At 38.6% G+C, this 17,199-nt stretch overlaps 1 protein-coding gene across 8 annotated transcripts in view; it reads left to right on the top strand.

The window, feature by feature from the left end:
* The window catches only part of YEATS2 (YEATS domain containing 2), a 194,662-nt gene that overhangs the window by 98,173 nt on the left and 79,290 nt on the right, over positions 1 to 17,199 (top strand). For all 8 annotated transcript variants that reach the window (XR_005217407.1, XM_037839564.1, XM_037839566.1 and 5 more), the window contains exons 8-11: positions 11,110 to 11,221; positions 14,864 to 14,908; positions 15,671 to 15,851; positions 16,860 to 17,093. Coding sequence is in view for 7 of the 8 variants with exons in the window: in XM_037839564.1 (XP_037695492.1) it covers positions 11,110 to 11,221; positions 14,864 to 14,908; positions 15,671 to 15,851; positions 16,860 to 17,093 (572 nt within the window). In the remaining variant the exon portion in view is untranslated. The remainder of the gene's footprint in view (positions 1 to 11,109; positions 11,222 to 14,863; positions 14,909 to 15,670; positions 15,852 to 16,859; positions 17,094 to 17,199) is intronic.

Below are 17,199 nucleotides of genomic sequence, written 5' to 3'. Positions count from 1 at the left end.
AGTCCAAATTCTGCAGAGCCATCAACAAACTGTCAACTCCAAGGAAGACGTCCCACGAACTCCTCAGGAAACAAACCGGCAACTTCGACGAGCTCCCCAGGAAATGCTTCACTGAGCAGCCGAAGAAGTAGTCTGTCATTTAGTTTTTACTCCCATGTTTCTACTGCTTTTTTTTCAATTTTTTAACTTTGTTTATCAAAAAATTAAAAACAAACAGGCAAACAACAACCAAAAAAACCCCACAACATTTCAAACAAAGCAATGGATTAAGGAAAACAAATAACCTAAAATAACTACTTTGCTTCCAATATGTTCCTACCATACCCCAAGAAAATTAATAAACCATGTCCAAACAGAGGAGTAAGAAAAACAAATAATCTAAAATAACTACATTGCTTCCAATATGTTCCTACCATACCCCAAGAAAATTAACAACCCCTAAGAAAACAAAGGAATAAGAGAAAAAAAAAAAAACCTAAAATAACTCTATTGCTTCCAACATGATCTTACTATATCCAAGAAAGTTTACAAACCATAATCATTCCTGAGCATTCCCATAACATTGAGATCACCCTCCATAGTTTATCTGTTCTTATTAGATTATCATTCCCCCTCCACTAATTGGTATCTCCAGGTCCCCTACACTCTACAGTATAAAACATTGTACATTTTTCACAGCATTCACATTAGTGGTAACACACAACATCCCTCCTCCTGTGCCCGGCTCAATCTGCTCAGCATTACGTCTTTTTTTTTTTTTTTTTTTTTTTTTAATCTTCATTTTATTGAGATATATTCATATACCACGCAGTCATACAAAACAAATCGTACTTTCGATTGTTCACAGTACCATTACATAGTTGTACATTCATCACCAAAATCAATCCCTGACACCTTCATTAGCACACACACAAGAATAACAAGAATAATAATTAGAGTGAAAAAGAGCAATTGAAGTAAAAAAAGAACACTGGGTACCTTTGTCTGTTTGTTTCCTTCCCCTATTTTTCTACTCATCCATCCATAAACCAGACAAAGTGGAGTGTGGTCCTTATGGCTTTCCCAATCCCCTTGTCACCCCTCATAAGCTACATTTTTATACAGCTGTCTTCGAGATTCATGGGTTCTGGGTTGTAGTTTGATAGTTTCAGGTATCCACCACCAGCTACCCCAATTCTTTAGAACCTAAAAAGGGTTGTCTAAAGTGTGCGTAAGAGTGCCCACCAGAGTGACCTCTCGGCTCCTTTTGGGTTCTCTCTGCCACTGAAGCTTATTTCATTTCCTTTCACATCCCCCTTTTGGTCCAGAAGATGTTCTCCGTCCCACGATGCCAGGTCTACATTCCTCCCCGGGAGTCATATTCCACATTGCCAGGGAGATTCACTCTCCTGGGTGTCTGATCCCACGTAGGGGGGAGGGCAGTGATTTCACCTTTCAAGTTGGCTTAGCCAGAGAGAGAGGGCCACATCTGAGCAACAAAGAGGCATTCGGGAGGAGGCTCTTAGGCACAACCATAGGGAGGCCTAGCCTCTCCTTTGCAGCAACCGTCTTCCCAAGGGTAAAACCTGTGGTAGAGGGCTCAACCAATCAACCCACCAGTCCCCTATGTCTGTGGTCATGTTAGCAACCATGGAGGTGGGGTAGGCGAATACCCCTGCATTCTCCACAGGCTCCTCTAGGGGGCACTGCATCGTTTTTTTTTTGTTTTTTTTTTTAACTTTCCCTTCTTTTTTAAATCAACTGTATGAAAAAAAAGTTAAAAAGAAAACAAACATACAATAAAAGAACATTTCAAAGAGACCATAACAAGGGAGTAAGAAAGAGACAACTAACCTAAGATAACTGCTTAACTTCCAACATGTTCCTACTTTACCCCAAGAAAGTTACCTAATATAGCAGCATTTCTGTGAACTTGTTCCTACTATATCCATCAGAAATTAACAGACCATAGTCATTCCTGGGCATCCCCAGAACGTTAAATAGCTTATCTGTTCTTCTTGGATTATTGTTCCCCCTTCCTTAATTGCTCTCTATTGCTAGTTCCCCTACATTCTACATTATAAGCCATTTGTTTTATATTTTTCAAAGTTCACATTAGTGGCAGCACACAACATCTCTCTTTTTGTGCCTGGCCCACCCCGCCCAGCAATATGTCTTCAAGGTTCACCCATGCCGTCATATGCTTCACGAGATCGTTCCCTCCTACTGCCGCATAGCACTCCATCGTGTGTATATACCACATTTTATTTATCCACTCATCTGTTGAAGGACATTTGGGTTGTTTCCATCTCTTGGCAATTGTGAATAATGCTGCTATGAACATTGGCGTGCAGATATCTGTTCGTGTCACTGCTTTCCGATCTTCCGGGTATATACCGAGAAGTGCAATCGCTGGGTCGAATGGTAACTCTATATCTAGTTTTCTAAGGAACTGCCAGACTGACTTCCAGAGTGGCTGAACCATTATACAGTCCCACCAACAGTGAATAAGAGTTCCAATTTCTCCACATCCCCTCCAGCATTTGTAGTTTCCTGTTTGTTTAATGGCAGCCATTCTAATCGGTGTTAGATGGTATCTCATTGTGGTCTTAATTTGCATCTCTCTAATAGTTAGTGAAGCTGAACATTTTTTCATGTGTTTCTTGGCCATTTGTATTTCCTCTTCAGAGAACTGTCTTTTCATATCTTTTGCCCATTTTATAATTGGGCCGACTTTACTATTGTCATTGAGTTGTAGGATTTCTTTATATATGCAAGATATCAGTCTTTTGTCAGATACATGGTTTCCAAAAATTTTTTCCCATTGAGTTGGCTGCCTCTTTACCTTTTTGAGAAATTCCTTTGAGGTGCAGAAACTTCTAAGCTTGAGGAGTTCCCATTTATCTATTTTCTCTTTTGTTGCTTGTGCTTTGGGTGTAAAGTCTAGGAAGTGGCCGCCTAATACAAGGTCTTGAAGATGTTTTCCTACATTATCTTCTAGGAGTTTTATGGTACTTTCTTTTATGTTGAGATCTTTGGTCCATTTTGAGTTAATTTTTGCGTAGGGGGTGAGGTAGGGGTCCTCTTTCATTCTTTTGGATATGGATATCCAACTCTCCCAGCCCCATTTGTTGAAAAGACCATTATGGCTCAGTTCGGTGACTTTGGGGGCCTTATCAAAGATCAGTCGGCCATAGATCTGAGGGTCTATCTCCGAATTCTCAATTCGATTCCATTGATCTATATGTCTATCTTTGTGCCAGTACCATGCTGTTTTGGCAACTGTGGCTTTATAATAAGCTTCAAAGTCAGGGAGTGTAAGTTCTCCCACTTCGTTTTTCTTTTTGAGAATGTCTTTAGCAATTCGAGGCATCTTCCCTTTCCAAATAAATTTGATAACTAGCTTTTCCAAGTCTGCAAAGTAGGTTGTTGGAATTTTGATTGGGATTGCATTGAATCTGTAGATGAGTTTGGGTAGAATTGACATCTTAATGACATTTAGTCTTCCTATCCATGAACATGGAATATTTTTCCATCTTTTAAGGTCCCCTTCTATTTCTTTTAGTGCGGGTTGCTGGTGCTAAGTTCCAACTTGGCGGTCCAGGGCCAGGAAACCTGGTCAGCCCCTGGGGGAGGCGATGGGCATGGGCAGTAGCGCCCTCCACAGCCCCCCCCCCCAGGGAACCTGGCCAGCCCCTGGGGAGGGTAGTGGCATGGACAGTAATATCCTCCATAGCCCCCCGGGCCTGAGAAAGTGGAGCCGGCTACAGGCCCCATCTCCCTCACCCAAAATACAACCGTTAGGGGAAGCTTGCCGGAGAAAACCGCCCCCCTTATCTTGCCCGCACACTCCCCGTTGCCAGAGCAACTCCCGCCCTTTTTCAAACGACCTCCGCGCCCTCTCAGAACCAATCCTAGCCTTTATCCCCTCAGCATTGCCATGTAAGAACCCTACACCCCTAACTCCGACCCCGCCCTCTTGCCACCCTATATAACTTGTGATCACCCCTGAATAAACGCCTTGGTTCTTCTGCCTCGAAAGGAGAGTGTCTCGCGTCCCTCTCTCGCCGCCCTCCACACCTTGCACGCCTCCGCCGGGGACTCGGCCAAGTCCCCCGCCACACCTTCGCCTCCGGGAAGAGCTGCCGCCGGTACCCCTCAAGCAACCCTGAGCGCAGAGGGTTCCGTGGGTGCCCGCCCCTAGCTGTGACCGCATTTCAGTAGAGTTATGTAGTTTTCTTTGTATAGGTCTTTTACATCTTTGGTTAAGTTTATTCCTAGGTACTTGATTTTTTTAGTTGCTATTGAAAATGGTATCTTTTTCTTGAGTGTCTCTTCAGTTTGTTCATTTCTAGCATATAGAAACATTACTGACTTATGTGCATTAACCTTGTATCCCGCTACTTTGCTAAATTTGTTTATTAGCTCTAGTAGCTGTATCGTCGATTTCTCAGGGTTTTCTAGATATAAGATCATATCATCTGCAAACAATGACAGTTTTACTTCTTCTTTTCCAATTTGGATGCCTTTTATTTCTTTGTCTTGCCGGATTGCCCTGGCTAGCACTTCCAGCACAATGTTGAATAACAGTGGTGATAGCGGGCATCCTTGTCTTGTTCCTGATCTTAGAGGGAAGGCTTTCAGTCTCTCTCCATTGAGTACTATGCTGGCTGTGGGTTTTTCATATATGCTCTTTATCATGTTGAGGAAGTTTCCTTCAATTCCTACCTTTTGAAGTGTTTTTATCAAAAAGGGATGTTGGATTTTGTCAAACGCTTTTTCAGCATCTATTGAGATGATCAATTGATTTTTCCCTTTTGACTTGTTAATGTGTTGTAGTACATTGATTGATTTTCTTATGTTGAACCATCCTTGCATGCCTGGAATAAACCCCACTTGGTCATGGTGTATGATTTTTTTAATGTGTCTTTGGATTCGATTTGCAAGTATTTTGTTGAGGATTTTTGCATCTATATTCATTAGGGAGATTGGCCGGTAGTTTTCCTTTTTTGTAACATCTTTGCCTGGTTTTGGTATTAGATTGATGTTAGCTTCATAAAATGAGTTAGGTAGTGTTCCGTTTTCTTCAATGTTTTGAAAGAGTTTGAGTAAGATTGGTGTCAGTTCTTTTTGGAAAGTTTGGTAGAATTCCCCTGTGAAGCCATCTGGCCCTGGGCATTTATTTGTGGGAAGATTTTTGATGACTGATTGGATCTCTTTGCTTGTGATGGGTTGGTTGAGGTCTTCTATTTCTTCTCTGGTCAGTCTAGGTTGTTCATATGTTTCCAGGAAATTGTCCATTTCCTCTACATTCTCCAGTTTGTTGCCATACAGTTGTTCATAGTATCCTCTTATAATTTTTTTAATTTCTTCAGGATCTGCAGTTATGTCACCTTTTTCATTCATTATTTTGTTTATATGGGTCTTCTCTCTTTTTGATTTTGTCAGTCTAGCTAGGGGCTTGTCAATCTTGTTGATCTTCTCAAAGAACCAACTTTTGGTGATATTTATCCTCTCTATTGTTTTTTTGTTCTCTATGTCATTTATTTCGGCTTTAATCCTTGTTATTTCTTTTCTTCTACTTGGTTTAGGATTGGTTTGCTGTTCATTTTCTAGCTTCTTCAGTTCATCCATTAGTTCTTTGATTTTGGCTCTTTCTTCCTTTTTAATATATGCATTTAGTGATATAAATTTCCCCCTTAGCACTGCTTTTGCTGCATCCCATAGGTTTTGGTATGTTGTGTTCTCATTTTCATTCGTCTCTATATATTTAGCATTTTCTCTTGCTATTTCTTCTTTAACCCACTGATTGTTTAGGAGTGTGTTGTTTAACCTCCAGGTATTTGTGAATTTTCTAAGTCTCTGCTGGTTATTGACTTCTAATTGTATTCCATTGTGGTCAGAGAATGTGCTTTGAATAATTTCAATCTTTTTAAATTTCTTGAGGCTTGTTTTATGTCCCAGCATATGATCTATTCTGGAGAAAGTTCCATGAGCACTAGAAAAGTATGTGTATCCTGGTGATTTGGGATGTAATGTCCTGTATATGTCTGTTAAATCTAATTCATTTATCAGATTGTTTAGGTTTTCAATTTCCTTATTGGTCTTCTGTCTGGTTGATCTATCTATAGGAGAGAGTGATGTGTTGAAGTCTCCCACAATTATTTTGGAAACATCCATTGCTTCCTTTAGTTTTGCCAGTGTTTCTCTCATGTATTTTGTGGCACCTTGGTTGGGTGCATAGACATTTACGATTGTTATTTCTTCTTGCTAAATTGCCCCTTTTATTAGTACGTAGTGGCCTTCTTTGTCTCTCAAAACATCCCTGCATTTGAAGTCTATTTTATCTGAGATTAATATTGCTACACCTGCTTTCTTTTGGCTGTAGCTTGCATGAAATATTTTTTTCCATCCTTTCACTTTCAGTTTCTTTGTGTCCCTGTGTCTAAGATGAGTCTCTTGTATGCAACATATTGATGGTTCGTTTTTTTTGATCCATTCTGCGAATCAATATCTTTTAATTGGGGAGTTTAATCCATTTACATTCAACGTTATAACCGTGAAGGCATTTCTTGAATCAGCCATCTTATCCTTTGGTTTATGTTTGTCATATTTTTCCCCTCTGTCTATTAATATCCTTTATTGTACCCATACTGAATCTCTTTAGTACTGAACCTTTCTCCAAGTCTCTCTGTCCTTTCTTTGTTTCTCTGTCTGTAGGGCTCCCTTGAGTATCTCCAGTAGGGCAGGTCTTTTGTTAGCAAATTCTCTCAGCATTTGTTTGTCTGTGAAAAATTTAGGCTCTCCCTCAAATTTGAAGGAGAGCTTTGCTGGATATAGTATTCTTGGCTGGAAATCTTTCTCACTCAGAATTTTAAATATATCGTGCCACTGCCTTCTTGCCTCCATGGTGGCTGCTGAGTAGTCACTACTTAGTCTTATGCTGTTTCCTTTGTGTGTGGTGAATTGTTTTTCTCTTGCTGCTTTCAGAACTTGCTCCTTTTCTTCTGTGTTTGAGAGTGTGATCAGTATATGTCTCGGAGTGGGTTTATTTGGATTTATTCTATTTGGAGTTCGCTGAGCATTTATGATTTGTGTATTTATGTTGTTTAGAAGATTTGGGAAGTTTTCCCCAACAATTTCTTTGAATACTCTTCCTAGACCTTTACACTTTTCTTCCCCTTCTGGGACACCAATGAGTCTTATATTTGGACGTTTCATATTATCTATCATATCCCTGAGGTCCATTTCGATTTTTTCAATTTTTTTCCCCATTCTTTCTTTTATGCTTTCATTTTCCATTCTGTCATCTTCGAGGTCACTGATTCGTTGTTCAACTTCCTCTAGTCTTGTACTATGAGTGTCCAGAATCTTTTTAATTTGGTCAACAGTTTCTTTAATTTCCATAAGATCATCCATTTTTTTATTTAGTCTTGCAATGTCTTCTTTATGCTCTTCTAGGGTCTTCTTGATTTCCTTTGTCTCCCGTACTATGGTCTCATTGTTCATCTTTAGTTCTTTGAGTAGCTGCTCTAGGTGCTGTGTCTCTTCTGGTCTTTTGATTTGGGTGCTTGGGCTTGGGTTATCCATATCGTCTGGTTTTTTCATATGCTTTATAATTTTCTGTTGTTTTTGGCCTCGTGGCATTTGCTGAACTTGATAGGGTTCTTTTAGGATTTGTAGACCAGTTGAAGTCCTTATCTCTAATTTATCAGATCTACAGCTTCGTGGAGTACACTTTCTCTAACTAACCAGCAGGTGGCGTCCACGAGCCACCTGTTCTGCACAAGCCAGTTCTCCCCTGCTTAGCCTTTTTGGTGAGTGGGGGAATGAGTCTTGTGGGGTCCAATTGGTGTACCAAGCTTGCGTGTGTAGTTGGTGTTGCCTGCCCTGTATATGGGGCGTGTTTCTGGGCAGTCAGGGAGGGGGGGGTGGCTCTAACAATCAAATCTCCCTGGTGATCCTAGAGTTTTAAAGCTGCTGCAATAGTCTAATCCTTCAGTTCAGTCCTGCCACAGTTTGTCTCTGCCAGTGACCCACAAGTCCTTGGTATTGGCGTATGGCTCCTGAGACTTGCAAGTGGGCCCCTCTTCCAGGCCTTGCCCCCCGGGTCCTCTGTTGAGGGATGACTGTGGTATGTCACAGGTGATTGCTGTCCCCCCAGGGCAGCTCTGGGCTGCTGGGGTGTGTAGGGAGGCTCCCAGTCTGCTGAAATGATGGCTGAATGGGGCTTTGTTAATTCACACTGCTCTACCTTCCCAACTCTGGGACAATCAGCTGAGGTTGCAGGGAAGGCTAGTGTCCACTCCCAGTTTTGTGGTGTGTGCCTGTTATTTGAAGCACTTCCGTCACATTGGGTTGTCTGGGGCAGTTCTGGGCTATGGGGCTGGCGATGGGCAGGAGTGTTTCCTGTCCACCAGGATGATGGCTGTGAGCGGACACCCCCCTTTTCTTGGGAAGTTGTCGTGTTTAGTGAATTTTCTCAGCCACTGGATTATTGCGTTTTGTCTCAGAGCTCTCCTAGTTCTGCTCTTGACTTGACCTGCCCAAGTTGCAAGTCTTTGAAGCTTTCTGTATTGGGCTTCTTAGAGTAATTGTTTTAGAAAAAGAAAAAAGGATTTAAAAAAAAAAAAAAAAAAAAAGGCCCCTCCTCAGAGATCTAATGGGTTATTGAAATGCTAAGAGACAAAGCAACCAGGGCCATTAAGGAAAGGTCCACAGGGCAGAGATATCAGCTTTTCTTCGGGATTTGCATATGCGCCTCAGGGCCCTTCCCCTTTCTATGTTCACCAGAACTCCAAAAATCCTCCGCTTTTATTTTGGAGTTTTTCGTGTTGTTTTTTTTTCTCTGTGCCTGTCTCCTCTCTGCTGGGCTGGCTGCTCTCAGATTCTCTGGTGTCTGGTCTCAGTCTATCTATGGTTGGAGTTTGGATCAGTAGAATGAGATTCCGGTAAGGGCTGCCACTGCAGTTCTCCCTTGTCCTTCCCGGAGCTGACAGCCCCTCCTCCCACGGGACTGAGCCTGGCAGGGAGGGGCGCGGGTCCCCTGGCCGCAGAAACTTACAGATTTCCCTGATCTCAGCAGTTCCACGTTTTCATGAGTGTTGTATGAAGTATGCCCAAACGCAGATTGCTCTGTGGTGTCCAGTCTACGCAGTTCCTGGCTTTCTACCTACTTTCCTGGAGGAGTAACTAAAACATACAGCTCACCAGTCAGTTGTTTCTTATACTGCTTTCTTGGTCTCAAAGTGCTTTTGCCTATAGGGCAAATTCTGCTCAGGTTGGGGGGACAAGCTGGAATGGAGTTTCTCAAGGCAGTCTTTTCCAAGGGGAGCAAGGCTAGGGACCCACAGAGGGAGAGCCAGTGGGCTAAAACTGCCCTAGAGAGAGGATGGGAGAGGCTTCAGGAAGGGTGCCTGGAGCTTCTCCTGTGCTCCCCAAAGCTGTGCTTTCTTGACCTGACCAGCAAATGCAGCCCATCACCTGTCTTCCAGAACTCTGAGGAAGCATACCATCTTTAAGTGTCCTCTGCCACCTTTGTCCTGGGTGGGTTGGAACAGTGGCCACCCTCAGAGCTGGGCCCCAGTGATCTGAAGTAGATAATCAAAAGCCATGATTAATGATTGGCCCGTGGCCATCCTGAATTTTGGGAAAGTGAATTTTTATGTCCTTTTCTCTTATCAGCTATCTGTGCCAGGGGACAGACCCTACCACTGTTTACCAGGAGAGTGGGGTGTGAGTCCTGGTAACTGCTGCTCAAAGAGAGTAATTTATTGATATTTACTTCCTACTCTTCCATATTTCCACAGATCTGTTGTTAGGTCTTCAATTCCCTTTTTGCTTCCAAAAACATTGGTATGGATTAATTTCCTGTTAAAGGCGTTGTTCCTTTTTTCCTGATCTTTATGACACTTATCTCTCTTCCCTGTCAGCAGTCCTTCCTATCCATTCGCTAAAGTTTGGCCCACATACCTAATTTGAGGAGCACATCCCTTATGTTATGAGGGAAACTCGATGTGCAAACGGTGTAATTCAGACATATTGCAAAACGTGTTTAGATTATCCAGTTAGCTTTTCTGGAGTTTAAATGACCAAACTTGGCATCAGTAGAATTTGTTCTTTAGTCCACCATACCATGATTCTAGGCCCCATTGTATCTCTGCCATTGGATCCATTTTCAAACTCTTGTCTTGACTTTCCCTAACATTTGACCCCAAGCCTTCCTTTTAGTGTCTGTTTCAATCTATGCCAACATCATGGCTACTTCTCTTACTAACTCAGCTGGTAAACAACTGGTTCTTCCATCCAGGGCACTCTTATTTTCTTTGCTATCTCTTTTCTCTCTGGCTTATGACATAGGTGTTGTTTTTTCTACTTTCCAGGCTATGCTCATACTCTGGGACTTTTTTCTTGCCTTGGGCTCTCCTGGTGGCCCCTGGCTCCGTGCTTGATAATTCAGATCTGTTGTTACACTCTTCTCAGGTTGTGTTCTTGGATTCTGCCATTATTGAATTCATGTCTCTCCTAAGTTTTCCAAAAGCACATCCTGAAAGTTCCTTTCTCCCTGCAATCTTGTCATCTTCTCTCATTATAGTTCCAAGCCAGGGATTGATAACAAACATATTCATTTTTAAGGCATTTTCTCTCTTCCCCATTAACTTATACCATATTTTAGAGAACTTACAGAATTCTCAATTACATATAAATCTATCTTTGAAATTTTCAAGCATACATAAAAGTAAGAGTATAATGTAGTCTTATGTACCTGTTTTCCAGCTTTAACGTTATTATCAGTGTGTCAAACTTGTTTCATCTGTTTCCTCTTTTTTATCCCTGCGCAAATTACATTTTTACTGAAAATTCTGTGGCATGCACACGTTCCCCTCTACCCACTGAAATCATGGTCACTGTTTGGGAAAGATCAGTCATATGTGAACTTAATCTTTCTTTATTTTCTTTTTATAACTTAGTCTTTTAGCAAAATTTGGCATATTGATGTAGCTTCAAAGGAGAAAACCTAAATGATTCTCAAAAGGAAGTGAATTTCTAATTTATTCATTATGAGAAAAATTTTCCTCTCAAAGATGAGAGTGAACGTAGATGAATATGTTAATATCTGCTTTTCCTTAGAGAACCTCCTTTTCACCTGACTAGAAGAGGCTGGGGTGAGTTTCCTGTCAGAGTTCAAGTTCACTTTAAGGACAGCCAGAACAAGCGGATAGATATCATACATAATCTGAAGGTATTGTAACAAACATATACTTCCCAGAAATGAAGTATTTTAAAGCAGTATTATTAGGTCTTTTGGTAGAAGTGATTAAGAATGGTAGAAATAAGATAAACCTTTTCGAGTGCTGTATGCTGGCTGCCATAATCCTCCTGTGTCCCCTGAAGGTAGATTTGTTGGTGGGGGGGTGGGAGGATTTATAACACAATGTGTATTATTAAAAAAAAAACCAGATGAACTGATCAAGTAATAGAAGACTTGAATCTCTGATCAGATCTCACCGTTATTGCATTACCTGGGACCAGGTTTTTGTTGTTGTTCTTTTGCTTTTTAAAAAAGTCTATTCCTCTGTAAAATGGGATGATAATAAGCCTTGTCTGTTTATTCAGTGAGGTTATAGTAAAGATAGAAGTGAGCGTGTTTTGGAAATATAAAGTACTATACAAGATTCTATACTTTTGATTTGTATTGTAAGAAATCCTTCCCTGATACATCCATGTGGTTTATTATGTAGCCATTATAAATTATGTTTTATGAAAGATATGCTATACATGGGAAAATGCTGCTATTATAGTCAGTGAGAAAAAACAGACTATAAAACCGTATGAGGTCAACTGTAATTTTTAAAAGTAGGAAAAATCACAATGGAAATATATCAAAATGTTGGAGTAATTGAAGCAATGAGATTATGTGCAATTTCCTTTATGTTTTAAAAAATATGTTCCAGTTTAATATAATTAACGTATTTAACTTTTATAGTTGGAAGACATACTGTTTGTTTAATGTTCCCTCAAGCCCTCATTATAGCAGTTCCATGTGCATTTTTTTCTCTGTATATGATGTTATCCTAGCATTGCACACCTGCTAAAGCATTCTTACTACATTTTTGGTTTACCATATTGTTCCCGCTAATGGTTCCCCAAGTTGAACTAAATAAAGCTGAGTGCATCTGTAGAATTCTTTTTTCTTTCTCCTTTGTTCTACTAATGCACCTTTTTCAACCTTAAGGCATGCTGAAATTTTGCCTCTGTTGTGATAGACAGTATGGCTTGACTTGATGTTTAAATTATTTTCTAGAGATTACTGTAAGACTAGATTGTTTTATGACCTGAGATTGAAGAGCATTTAGTCACTTTGTTCAGAGGGACAAGACACTGTCCCACTCACTAGAAGAAAATCTAAAATAGTTTTGCCTTCCTTTAATCTTATTTTAAGCACTGCACATGACCTTGATGCTGTATTAGGCCCAGGCCTAACCTTTAAAATAAAGGGAATTGTTTACATAGTTTTCACACATGTTGTGTTGTGCATATTACTTAAGAGTTCCTAGTGGAAGATTTTTACAATGACAATATTTAAAATATTTATCAGTTTTCTGGAGAATTTAATTTTGCTATATACTGTTTATTATGTATTGTCCTTGAGACCTTATACACCATGTAGTCTTTATTTGTCCTGCAGTATCATTTTCCCTGTCATTTCTGTGTGTATCTCTGAGACATCGTCTTTGTTCTAAATATTCGTTCAATTGCAGACCATGATTCTTTCTTTGTAATCTCTCTTACATTCCACCCTTTTCACTGTTACTAGGCTATTCTACTCTGTCTCTTGATTGGCTTCTTAACTACCTCTCCTCCTCTCAGACCATTCTGCTTACCTTCCTCAGATTAGCAGTAGAACCTTTATTTGTACTATTACTATCTCAGAAACCTTGACTGAATTCCTTTTGTTCAGGTTCAGACTCCCTGGCCCATTATTCAGGATTCTTTACATTTGACTAAAGACACTCTACCTAAATTATCTCACACTAATCTCCTGCATGAACATCCAGGCGGATCAGTCCATTCATGTCCTGAAAATGCCTTGGGCTTTCTTCCCTTGCATCTTTTTTCATGTTCTTCCCCTTCTTGAACTCCTATTTGCATTCTTTACATTTTTGGAGTTCCTATTCTTAAGGTAACTTTTCGTTGCTGTTTAGCCACAGTGCTCTCCCTGAACTCTGAAATTCTGTAGTGCATAAGTGATCTATATTTGTTACAGTAACTATTACATTAATTATTAAATATTCCAAATATTAGATTTATGTAAAATTTAAACTTCCCAGAATGCCTGAAATTCCTTTTTTTGCATCCCTGTAATCATTTAACCTCTCCTTGGCTACCACCATAGAACCCAGAACTTCCCAAGTCAACCCATTTACCCATTTAGTAAATAAACTTTTAGAAGGTTCTCTGATAAATTTACCTAAAACTGCCTTTTTTTATTTTTTTATTTTTTAACCTTCATCCCATTTCTCCCAGTTTTTATTGTGGAATAACATAGAACAAGACTTTGTTTTAAAAGAACCCTAAAAATGTTTGATAATAGCTTTATGTCTTTTCTTAGATCATTTTTTCTCTGGGCAAAATCTGTTCCTTTAACATTCTTATATACCAGACTTTCCAGTTTCTCTTGCCATTTTGATAACAGTTCTATCAATGTCCCTCTTAAAAGAATGAAACATAGGCCAGGGCAGATTATAGAGAGAGTATTATTTCTATCTTCTAGATACAAAAATGGATGTAGCCTAAAATTGCCCTTTTTAATAATCATGCTATTGGTTAATGTTTGAGTCTTTAATGTTCCACGTCTCTTCCATGGAACACTAATCCACCCTGTTTTGCTTTTTATCTTATGAACACTAAATTTCATGTTGTCCTCTTAGTGCTGGCTACCAAAAAACTCAGGCAGACTGGAAATCTACCTCTTGCAAGCCTGTGGACCCTTCAATTTACCAACCTACCCTTGGCTTCATCTTTTTTTCCCCTCTGCAATTACTTTTCTTTCTGCCCAATTTAATGACTGTTTTTTTCCTTTTGATCTTACTTTACAATACTTGTATCGATAATCAGCTGTTACAAATCCTTTTTTTTTAAATGGTAGGGTATAAATTAATTTAAAATAAGGAATAATAACTTAGCCTCTTTGTATATAATTTTAAACTCTTTTCTTTATGTTATTAACATATTACCTCAGTATGTACACCTTTCTCTTCTTAAAATAAATCATCAGTGATGTTAATATATTTAAAGTATTTACCATTGCCTCTATTGCCTATATTTTTATTCATTTTTTTTTCAAAAATGCTTAGTTACATATATCCTAAGTAGACAATTATGTCATCACACTGCATGTGTACTTTTATAACCTGTCTTTTAAGTATTTTTACATAGTCTGTAAACATCATCTAAGTGTCCGGGTGATACTTTAACAAATTGATGGTTCAGGGTTTAATGTAACCATTCCTCTATTGTGGGACACTTATATTGATTTCAGTTTGTAATTATTATAGATAATGCTGCAGTAACCATCTTTTCTGTGTAAAACTCCCTCCAGTTTTAAATTGTTATTAGAATGGTTTTTTAGAAGTATATAGTTTATATTAAAGGTTTAATAATTATATGTTTTGAGGTTGTGTTAATGAATTTTATTGTTTTGGGTTTTTTTCACAGAAAACTTGAAGGGTTTTTATTGAAGTGATGAATTGATAGTTTATATTAGGATAAAAGTAGATCCTATCATATGAAGACTTATGGTGAAAGACATTTTAGTTATAATTGTATCCTGAGATTTACAAGTAGACACAATGGAATTTAACACTTTTTTATTTTTCAATAGCTGGATAGAACTTACACTGGCCTGCAGACTCTTGGAGCAGAGACGGTACGTTTTTTTCATACAGTATTATTTGGGAACAAGTAGAATGAATGTTGATCTTCATTTTTAATTAGGAAACAATGAACAAATGCTAGATTTTTAAAAAGTTGATCCCTACCCCTCCTTTTTTTTTTGTATTCATGATTTTATATCAGCAATAGCTGTTATAGTTGGCTAGATAAATCTTACCTTGTCCATAGTGATGTGCTATATTATATCAGAAGATATCTATTGAGCACCTACTATAAGTGAGGTACTGGTCCAGGTGTTGGGAATAAAGAGATGAACCAGATAGATTCCTACCCTCAAAGAGCTATATTCTCGCTAGTGTTGAGAGTGAGGAGAAGGTAGACAGTGAACATGGAAGATAATTTCACGTACAAATAAGTACTATGAAGAAACTGGGGGACAAAGCAGTTGCTTTTGTTAGTGTGGTTAGGGAAGTCCTCTCTGAGAAGGAGACATTTGATTGAGACCTAATGGTGAGAAGGAGGCAGCCATATAAAGATTTAGGGGAAAGTTTAAGGAACAGAAACAGGAAATTTTAAGGTCTCAATTTTGTGAATGATTTTACTGAAGTATCTATCTGTTAGGCCAGACTGGATTGCATTTTACGATTTATTCTTTAGCTCTTGATTGAAATCACCTTTGAAGTGTGAATAGAAATCATTTGTCACATCTTTTAGAGTACCGTGTTCTGGGACAGGATTTGGGCTCTCTGTGACACTGATGATGGACTCATGGCCCCAATTGTTATCCATTTGGTAGGTAGTGGATGTTGAGCTCCATCGGCATTCTCTTGGGGAAGACTACATTTATCCTCAGTCCTCTGAGTCAGATGTCTCTGATGCGCCTCCATCATTGCCTTTGACCATTCCAGCTCCAGTGAAAGCTTCCTCACCGATAAAGCATTCACTTGAGACAGTACCTGATACTTCTGTAGAGAAAGGTAATACAGCAGTTTTCCTTGTATGGATTCATTCCATGGCCTTCCTTTCTCTCATTTATATCATATGATACTGAACTGTTGCCTTCAGGAACTTAGACTGTATGGAAATTAACTTTTTCATAAATAGGCTTGCTGCCTCTACTATATAGTCCTGTTATAGAAACAGCCAAAACCCTACTCTATTCAGAAAATTTTTTTTCATGTTCTATCGACATTTTATAGGATGCAGAAATCACTAAAAAGCATTAGATTTTTATTCTTTGGTGGTTATAATGATTTCTTCTAATATGTTATAGGATGACTTTCTGATTCAGCTCATGATTCTGTGAACAAGAAACTTGAATAATGATTAACTAATCTTATTTAAAATACAGTATAAGATTTATCAGCAAATGTATTTTGATCATGGCATTTTTCATTTAATAAGTATATAAATATATATATAAGTATTTAAGCATATTTATATACATAATAATACATATAAGGTAAAATTGGTTCTAAAAATGATGATAGTTTTATCTCAGCCTGTATTTTAATGTGATGTTAATATATAGTTATTTGATACAATCTCAACTTTATTCCTCTTCATATTTCAATTATATCTTTTTCATGGACTTTTAATGAGATAGAAGATCATTATTAAGTGAATGCTTTTTTTCTTTTGAGTTTTTCTTCAAAGTTTTTCAATTTACATGTAAAAAATGGGAGACCATAACAAATTTGTGTACCTTTTATCTTACATATTGTTTATACTTAATGTCTTCTAATTTTTTGAAAGAAACATTTTAATTGAATACGATTTTAGGCATATTTACTCTCTCCCCACCCCCAGTTTATAAAGGGATAATAAATACTATCAATTATGTTTCTTTTACTACCAGTAAATGGTTTAAATGAGTATTGAAATGAAAAGGGGTTTTTATTGTTTTGTTCTTTTTCCAAAAATGGCAGGAATCTTATTTCACAGTTGAACAATCACTTATACTTTGCCTGTTTGGTTTCATTTAGGAACTAACACTGAAGCTGAGAGACACACTGCATTTTATTCTTTACCTTCTTCATTGGAACAAACACCCACCAAAATGACAGCATCCCAGAAAGTTACCTTTTGTTCTCATGGCAATTCAGCTTTCCAACCAATAGCATCAAGCTGCAAAATTGTGCCACAAAGTCAGGTTCCTAATCCCGAGTCACCTGGAAAATCCTTCCAGCCCATCACTATGAGCTGCAAGATTGTCTCAGGTATGTAGGAAGATATGTGGAAGTTATGTGTGAAGTTGACTGGATGCAAAAATTGTTGGAATGGCCAAATAAAGGACTATGGCTTTTTTTTTTTTTTTTTTTTTTT

This window comes from Choloepus didactylus, chromosome 1, assembly GCF_015220235.1.
Source record: "Choloepus didactylus isolate mChoDid1 chromosome 1, mChoDid1.pri, whole genome shotgun sequence".
In the NCBI taxonomy this organism is placed as follows: domain Eukaryota; kingdom Metazoa; phylum Chordata; class Mammalia; order Pilosa; family Megalonychidae; genus Choloepus; species Choloepus didactylus.
The sequence above is the reverse complement of the archived record's forward strand: the minus strand, read 5'-3'. Positions and strand labels throughout refer to the sequence as shown.